The sequence below is a fragment of the Bombus impatiens genome, unplaced genomic scaffold (assembly GCF_000188095.3).
Source record: "Bombus impatiens unplaced genomic scaffold, BIMP_2.2 scf_0017, whole genome shotgun sequence".
Taxonomy (NCBI): domain Eukaryota; kingdom Metazoa; phylum Arthropoda; class Insecta; order Hymenoptera; family Apidae; genus Bombus; species Bombus impatiens.
In genome coordinates, this window is record NT_176436.1 from 329,970 (window position 1) to 339,175 (window position 9,206).

A 9,206-nucleotide genomic window follows, 5' to 3' on the forward strand; every position below is an offset into this window, starting at 1 on the left:
TTCGTCTGCTACTCTTTTCAAAGTTTCTCGAACGCGCCTCACACCGTGACGAAACAGGAACCAGAAAAACCTGTAATCGCGACTTTTCTGAAATACAAGTTCGCCTGATCTTGCCATTAATCGCGGTATACGCCGTTCATTGCACGGCTGCGTGTATTCCTACATGAACGGGCTACGAACGTATTCACCAAGAGCGAGCTCGGAGGAAAATTCTTGTAATCGAGGTAGCCCATTGCGCTACGCGAAACGTCAATTAGGAAACCAGTTGGTTTCCTCGTTATTACCGGGAATCGGTTAATCGTTATTATTCCGTCCCTCCAGCAACGTTTATCTCGTTCTTTACGTAATAGGCCACTTCATTCACAAAACCGTTTCGCGAGTCAACGAAAGATTCGTTTGAAAACACCGATATCGGCTTTCATTGTCAGTTTACGGGCAATTCCACGTTACACAGAACTTTTGTACGACGACTCTACGATACTTTAATACTCCGTCGATTGATTCAGCTTCGTAGAAGCAACTGTTACAACTGTTTCCTTTCGTTGCCAATGGAAAATTCGCAGTATCGAAAGAATTTACCGTTCCTCCGGGTCGTAAATATTAATCGTATTACCTTCGTAGCTTGGTCGGATTAAAATTAATATTTCAACCTGACCCGAACGTTTCTGCGGCTCGATGTTTACGATCGACCTGCGACTTGGAGGCACAGTTTTTCACGATCTCCTTGAAACACAGATAAAATGGAAAGTATCGCGTGGCTGTGGACGCTCGGTCGTGACCCAACGTCTTCTACGAGCGATCTAACAGGAGGCGAGGAACGAGACACGAGAGGACAAGAATACTCGTCAGGGCGTGTCTTTTCCGTGTTCTCTGCAACTTCCATCGACTTTCTCTACATTGTTTGCGCGCTGGACGTTCCGGGCATCCCTTCGAACCGCGTGCACAGACCAATACGAAAGCACGAGCTGGCGCAATTATGCGAGAAACTCGTGTCACGAATCGGAAGAAAAAAGACGAGCGAAAATGTACTGAACGCGAGTCAATAATTGCGCGCATCGTCCGATCGATTGCGCGCGCCACGTTCTCACCGGAGGTACACAATAAAGAGAACAATAAAGTCTGCTCGGGCTTGGGAAGGGCATCGTGAACATACTCGTGTCTTTCTTCTTCTTTTCTCTTCTTCTCTTTTTTTTTCCTTTCGAACCTCGCGCGCATATCGCCGTAGCTTTCTCCGTGTCGAACGACGAACTTAACCCAGAATCGACGGACCCTTCGCGCGTTTCATAATTATCATAAAGCGTGAATAGAATCCCGAGCCGATAATTCGAGGGTCCTGTTATCTCGCTACGTGCACACATGCACGAACGATCGGTATTCAAGCGAGCGTCTGTCGAGCATTGTAATGGTACCGATGATACAGCTGCTCGATATGAGTGACTCGTCGAATCATAATCCGGAAAATCGGACTTTTTACAACGATAACTTACGTCAAGAGAATCGCGAAGATTTCTCGAATATCGAAACTTCGTACGAGGTTGCCACACGAGGTTGTTAGCGTAACACCGTGGCTTATTAAGAAACGAAATAATTTCGTGGAAAGGCTTAACGTTAATTATTATTGTACAACAACGTTCTCTGCTTTCCCTCCAAAAACAGTTAAACACGTTAACCAGCCCGAGGAACTTCTTCCTCGTTTTTCGTCCTTTCGTTACTCGTTACCTCGTCGCGAAGGGAACTGATTAGCATAAAATATGAACCGAATGCGGGATTCGACGCGAAGTAAACGCGCGGTAATGGCCGTGCACGAGAGCTCTCTTTGACGAGCTGCTACGCTCAGACGGTAGCAGCTACCAGTATTAGCGTTGGAAGGTGTGGAGGAAAGTTCGTGACAGTCGTAACACTTTCGTGGCTGGATCGTTAAGTAGCGATATCGACGACAATAACGGTATGCCCGAGTATATCGATGGCCTGGCCTCTTGTCGCGGGAACCTCCTTGAGAATCTACGCGCGTCCATTGTCCTCGAGATTACATAAGAGATTACGTTCCTCGCGGTCTTGAAACTTTTCAACGACCTCTACTCGGTTTCTAGATCGCTCGCGGGATGCTCGTTATCGCGTCATCGACGCGTCTTATCGATATCGGACCATGAAAGGATTAATGAAACCATTGTTAACAATGTACTAACTCCGTAGATAGAATCTCGACAGCTTTGAGCTTTTCTTTTCCCTATCATCTCACCTTCTCCACTCCACGTTGCATTTCCATGCATATAAATCACCGGTTACGGTTATCGGAGCAGCACTTTTTGTGTCCGCACGATCCTTTTCAGGTCGGCTTAACATTTGTGCCGTCTTGGCCGGACGATAGAAATACGGAGCAGTCGAACAAAAGCAGCAAGGGTTGAAGGGATCGTCAGGTGAACGCATTTTGGAGAGATGCTCAGAAACGAGGGCATAGAGGCGCGTTTACCGAGCTGTCGAGAAGTGGAGGCAAGCATCGGAGGGAGTTGTTGAAAACCTACGGCAGCGTGACTGTTTTCCGACGCGTTTGAAAGAGCGGGTCTTTAATAAAAGCAACTACGACTTCCTTAAGAACGTCGCGAGGAACACGTTAAAAATGCGTTAACAGCTTGTAACGAGTACCTACCTTTCGTGTCAGTGATCCCACCGGCCAAGAAATCTCGTGGATCTTAGTAGGTGTCGTCGACAGGTATTTCACCTTGCCGCCCCAGGGGGTAGAGCTCCTCTTCTTTGTAGTACTTTTCCCTTATCTAGCGGATCACCGATCAGATCGGAGACTGGTCTTTCAAGATCGAACTCGACGCGATATCACGCCGAGTCGCCAACGTTTCGTTGCTTCGGTATATATATGCACGTCCCTTATTACCGTCCAATAAGGAAATTTGTAATTTTCCGATAATTGCGAACGCAAGGTGCACCCATTGCCGAGGCAAAATGGTAATCACGTCGTAAATAGTCGCATGTAAATTGACTCGGATAGGAAGCCTTCGTCGGTTTGCGTTTTGTGTAGAGCGTAGTCTGCCCGAAATGATATCCTCTAAAAAGAGGAAAGCAAAAGCCCTGCAGGTTCGTAGGAAAGTGCAGACGATGGAATTCTCTTTCGCCTTCGGTAACGTTCACGAAGAGCAAAAAGGAAGGGGGCAAGAACGAGTACAAGGTGGAATAAAGATAGAAGAGAAAGAAGACGAGCTCTCCAGCTAGTCGGAGTAGTTTTAAACTAGTGTCTCGTTCTTTCTAATGACTGTCATTTACCTGGTGTCATTCTCGTGTTCCACTGCATCCGACAACCTACGACGTCCCTTCATACTGCACGTAATCTTTTCAATGTCCGAGACAAGACGGATTCCCGGCGTCATTAGGGAGCATAAAGTGTCTTTCTTTCCTTGTTTCATCCGCCTGCCCCACCCTGCGCGTCTCCTTTCTATCTTTCGTCTTTTTCGTCGTCTGCGGTGGAATTTGCTTCGACTCCTCCGCTTCGTCGTTCCTTCCTCGACGATTGCGCAGGCCAATAGTGCGCCAGGTGTGGTCATTAATTTCGCAGGAGACTGTGGAAAAAGACCGCGAGATCCGAACAAAGATTGTTTCGAGTCGGACTGCGCGGCTCTCCGACCGCCGACTGAAACGAGCATTTTTGCAGGACAATTATTCGCGAAGGTGAGCCGCGTCGTTGACACAGAATTGCCGTAATTCCTCTTTCCAGACCGTGCACAAATTTTCCGGCCGTTTTGCCGTCCGTCCCCAAGCAGGAAAACGTTCGTCCGCGATTTTAATTCTTCTTCCTACGAATCTTGCTAGATGTTACGAAATATTTCATATTTCTGTAACGCAGCTTCTAAAACCGCACATTATACAATTATACGTATTTGTGAAAAATACAATCCCTCTGTATCGAACCGCTATGAATATAGAACGGTTTTCAAACTTTTATTCCGAGCGATAAGCACAAACTGAACAAAGACTTAGTTTCATTCTCAAATTTTAAAGTTAAACTTATCCGCCACATTTTAAGATTGTTCTTGAATAATTGCGAATTTCCCGGAGATATATAGGAACGTACAAACACGTAGGATATTCTATTACCGGTGGTAATTACCTGGGTAGCAGTAAAATCCAGAGGAGACGGAAATCAATGGAAAGCGTTTAAACCACTGCCATCCTCACCATCCCCGTAAGCTATTCCAGACGCGCGACGCGACTACCACAGATATGCAACCAATACCCGCTATATTATATTCGATGGTGCACATGTCTATTCCGTAGACACCAAACATATTCGACGTTTTCTTTTTGGATTTTTTAACGGTATACAACGGCGCGCTAGTAGATCGATAATAACGAAACGCATAAATTATTTTACTTCGCGAAATAAATACGGGAAAATACCCTTAACGGATGGCTAGAGTAAAACGATGCCCTTTATACATATAATTCAGTCTCAATGACTAACTGTTCCTTCTGTCACACCACTCCCATTGTATCCTCGGGCCAAGAAACGTTTCTGTCCGTGATGTGTCGCGTTTCCGACTGCGTTTCGTGACTGCGAACGTATATGCAAATTCGTACTTTTACGAATACAACCAAAGGTACAACCAACGGTACAAAAGGAAGAATATGAAAGCAAGTATTATACCAAATACACGTTATCTATATTTTTCCACTTTTAGTGCGCTCTATTACGTTTTTGTATCTTGAAATTTTACATCCGCACTATACCGGTGATGTATCGACATATCTCAACATCGCTAAATACGACTAAGATTTTTTACTGAGTTGCGAATAGTCGCCGGTTATTAGCGAGAGGGACTCTGGTCTCGTGTGATTTCGCCGAGCGTGGAACGCATAGGAATAATACCGAGAAAGTAATGTTGCTCGCTTTACGTAACGAAAAAGACGAGACTCGTTAACGCGGTTAAATCCAGGATAAAATTATATCGCGAGTAAAGCGTACTCGTGAATTCATTCGGCTAAATGAATCGCGCTCCACTTTCCGTCCGAGCTGCTGATACGATTCACCGAACAATACGTGTAATGACGGTGACTCGTAATTCGATTCGTGCCACCGAATCCACTTTCTTTTTCCAGCATTTTGTACTTCGTTAATTATCGTGCGATTAAATCCAATGCCAAATAACATCGATCAGACGAGATTGAGTTTTAATTGGTTTTCGCAGGTCGGGTGGTGCATCCGGCACGGGTAGTGCTGGGATGGTACCATCGACCGGTGGAGGTCCTGGAAATCCAACAGGAGGCGGCAGGATGGCCGTCATCGGTGTGACTAGGAATGTCAGGCTGAGACGGCGTGGAGCGTCTGGATTTGGCTTTTCTCTTCGTGGTGGCAGAGAGTACGCAGCCGGATTTTACGTGAGCGACGTGCAACCTGGCAGCGAAGCTCACAGAAATGGATTAAGGGTAACGAAGTCACAAATTGTAGTTACATTTCTGTAATTGCTATCGGTACACCGAAGATATTTGTGTAAATTCAAATTTTTATGCACGTAATTGAAGCACGATCCATTAAATATCATAATGATTACTATATCTTGATTGTTTTACTTATTTCTGCATATTATGTGCATTGTTGCGATTTACGGTGTTTCATAAATGCGCAAACATCCACATGCACCTACCGTGCCGGTCAAAAATTTGAGATCCGTTTCCTGGTTGTACTTACATTTTGTCCCTCGCTAATTTCATTAATCGTTTAAGTTGAAGTTTATTAATTTTTAACCGTATAATTCATCGATTGTCAAATATCCATTGGAAATTAACGTTGCCGATATCGATAGTTGTAAATTTCCTTTACGACGACAAATTTTTTATTGAAGGTTACTTCGAGATAAACTTTTCTATTTTTTTTTTTAATTCTCCGGGGGAAACATAGCTATAGCTATTCGTATAACATTCGTCAAGAGATACGAATCGATTCCGTAATTACGAAACTACGGTTTCTGCTCTATTTCGTTAACCGTGTATTCTACTTTTCGTTTCACTTTGTCTTTTTACTTTCAGGTCGGTGATCAGATCATAAGGGTGAACGGGTATCCGGTTGAGGACGCAGTCCATCAGGAAGTGGCACTTCTGGCAAAAAACCAGCAAGTGCTCGTTCTCAAGATTCGAAGTAATTACTCGCATTCTTTTCCTCTTTTTTCCTTTTTTTTTTTTAATTCTCTCAACTCCAGAATACACGCGAACAACTTATACTGATTGCTCGTATTTTATTGTTTCAGGCGTGGGAATGATACCTGTGAAAGAGTAAGTACCGATCGCTCATTAAAAATTCTGCAAGGCTCTGGCGTTAGTCCGCGGAGTGTTTCCTCGTTATAAAAGTACTTTATGATTCGCAAAGCAACCCGAACGATCCGGTCACCTGGCACATGGTGCAGCAGCAACAGCAGCAGCTACAGTACAACGAAACTGGTTTGGGTGCCGTTCCGAGCACCGAAGTCAGGATTCGAATTCTCGTCGGCGAGAAGGGTCGCCTCGGGTGTGGTGTTTGCAGAGGCATCGTGCCAGGCCTCACAGTTCAGGTTAATTATACATAGTTTCTCGCTGACATTTGATAGTAATTTCGCAACTCTCCAGTGTTTAATTTCAATTACTTTCAATTTCCGCTTAAATGGCGATAGTAAAATTGATCTTGTTCGGTCAAATTACCATGGATACGGAATAGCACGATATAACAGAGGATCGAGAATTAATTGAATAAAATTCATTTAGGGCACCAGAGACGATGGACCAGCCAGAGCAGCGGGCTTGAAAGCCGGCGACATTATAATTTGGTGCAACGGCCAGCGTCTCACTGATCTTCCGTTCGAAAGAGCCATCGAGGTAATGAGAAGCTCCGCCGTTCTCGACCTCATAGTGCAACGACCTACGCCGAATCACCTTTACGACTGCCCTGAACCATTATGGACCCGTGGCTCGAGCGGTTACGATTCTGAAACGTCGAGTATGGCTGCAGCCAGCCCACAGCCGCAGAATCCTTCTTACTCGCCGCAGCATCATCACGACCCTAGAATGCATCATCGATACCCTCGCGATGACGTTTGCAACCGAAATGGAAGGTTAGTAAGACGAAGAGCAAATGGTATTTATGAAAAACTCGAACACTCAAAAGTCTATATGATATGGAAAAATATACGAAATATGTAAAGTAAAGCGATCCTCTCGTTAACATTTAGAAAGCAAAAGAAATCTCTATGTAGATTTCGATGCAAACATCTATGGTCTACTTATGTCATTTTATTTCTCTAACGTTAGGTAATTGATTGCGTAGATTACAAAACCAAAACAAATAGGCAGAGCAATATATACAGAATCAGAAATTTGTTTCACTTTCCCGTCTAATCAAGATAAATGCCTTGCAATGGTAAAGAAGTGTCTGTAATTAGTTACGTGCATAACTCTGATGTAACGTTTAAACGACCATATTGTAACACGATTATTATGCCATAGCCTGAACCGTTGTACGTAATTACAATTAACAAGGATCAGCTAAACTGTTTTTTGCCATAGAATCGGGCTAGATACAGTAGCTCGTGCAGTTTATGGCATTGGATAAGTCTCTCTCTCTCTCTTTCGTTACCGGCCGTTATCATGTGGCATCGACGAATTTGCACCAAGGAGAAAGTCGGTCTATTAATAGGACAGTCGGTGATAACGATCGTAGCACCGGGGAACAGGACGAATTCCTGACCGCCTCATAAACGTTCATCCTGTTCTTAACCCTCGTTCCTTTACGTCTTGCTTCCTCACGATGTTGTATAATTGGAATTAGAAAGTAGTACCGTTTGATGCAAAAATTACTGGTAACACGTGACCGTGAATATTGCAGGATTTGTTGCCCGCTTGCCCTGTCCACCAGCAGCTGCAGCTCCGCGGAATGGGCTCACGTGGATCAGGTACGAATTCTTATTCAAAAAATGGATCGTAATTTTTATGAAAAATTTACAAATGCCGAAGAGCGATACTCGTTCGATTGAAAAATAGAGAGACGCTAAACGACGGTAATTGATTGGTTCGCAGGCTCAGGAATGGTCTCGAAGACCAAATAACACCACGGTGATCCGTATCAATCAGAGCCAGAACCAAAACCACAGGTTCGTAGGTGCACCAGGTCGTCCGAACTCGCGTGGTAATTACGAAGATGATATCGATAACGAGCCTCTGTACGATCCTGTGGCACCAAGAATCGATTACGAAGTCCACGATTTCGACGCTAATCCGAGAGACGAAGCGAATCGTCGTTTGGCTTATCGAAGGGACAATATACGGCAACAGGACGTCATTTACGATGGTCCAGCCGATGATATGCCTCCCTATCATGGATCCAAAGTGAGTTACTCTTGTGTTAATAGGTATTGTTCTTCTAATATCTAGCGCTCGCTCTTTGATAATTAACGAGTATTCGATCGGCGCTTTCTACCTCCGAGTCTTCTCATAATCATCGCGATTATCTTGATCGAATTAACGTAATGATCAGTGTATAGTAGCCTAGAGCCATCGAAGCGGCTTAATTAAAAAGAGAAACGATCGTAGAGGTACGGTGATTGTACGTACGAACGTTGGACTGAGAGGACTCTTGTTAAACTTTTGTCGCAGGAAAATGGCACACAGGACGGAGATAGGAAAACGATAACGACCGTGGAGATCCACCAAACTGTATGCCCACCAGCACCGCCGCCACCTCTTCCTTATAAATGGTCCGGAGGTACGTTAAAATAATTCGAGAAAATACACGTAAGATCTATCGATACGACACATATCATACGGCAAATCGTCATTTTTCTATCGTTAGAAAATTCCTGAAGCAAAAGTGTCATTGATACACGCGGTTTCTCGTTTCGATCTCGTACCGAAGATACTTTTAAAACGTTAAAAGTCTTTTTCTTGCTTGAAACAAAGGCGAGATTGTGACATGAAAAAGTCAAGAATCGCAGTAGCGTCAAACGCTGACACTTTCTAAATAAGAAACAGCGTTCTAAATTATTAAGATCCTTTCGTAATACCTCGCAATACTTCGGACTTTAACAACACGTGTTAAAGTCAACTTCTAAAACGCGTATCATAAAGTAACGTGAAATGCGTTTCTATCCTTACAGACACGAAGCCAATGAACGCGAAGGGTATGCAAATGGGTAGCACAATGTCTATGGGCAGTACAGGCTCGACGGAAACGGAGTCGA

At 44.2% G+C, this 9,206-nt stretch overlaps 1 protein-coding gene across 2 annotated transcripts in view; it reads left to right on the forward strand.

The window, feature by feature from the left end:
- Positions 1 to 9,206, forward strand: part of LOC100744634 — a 38,100-nt gene that overhangs the window by 22,072 nt on the left and 6,822 nt on the right. For both annotated transcript variants that reach the window (XR_002945885.2, XM_012395000.3), the window contains exons 2-10: positions 5,193 to 5,430; positions 6,031 to 6,139; positions 6,249 to 6,273; positions 6,368 to 6,548; positions 6,739 to 7,085; positions 7,856 to 7,922; positions 8,047 to 8,355; positions 8,623 to 8,731; positions 9,123 to 9,206. Coding sequence is in view for 1 of the 2 variants with exons in the window: in XM_012395000.3 (XP_012250423.1) it covers positions 5,193 to 5,430; positions 6,031 to 6,139; positions 6,249 to 6,273; positions 6,368 to 6,548; positions 6,739 to 7,085; positions 7,856 to 7,922; positions 8,047 to 8,355; positions 8,623 to 8,731; positions 9,123 to 9,206 (1,469 nt within the window). In the remaining variant the exon portion in view is untranslated. The remainder of the gene's footprint in view (positions 1 to 5,192; positions 5,431 to 6,030; positions 6,140 to 6,248; positions 6,274 to 6,367; positions 6,549 to 6,738; positions 7,086 to 7,855; positions 7,923 to 8,046; positions 8,356 to 8,622; positions 8,732 to 9,122) is intronic.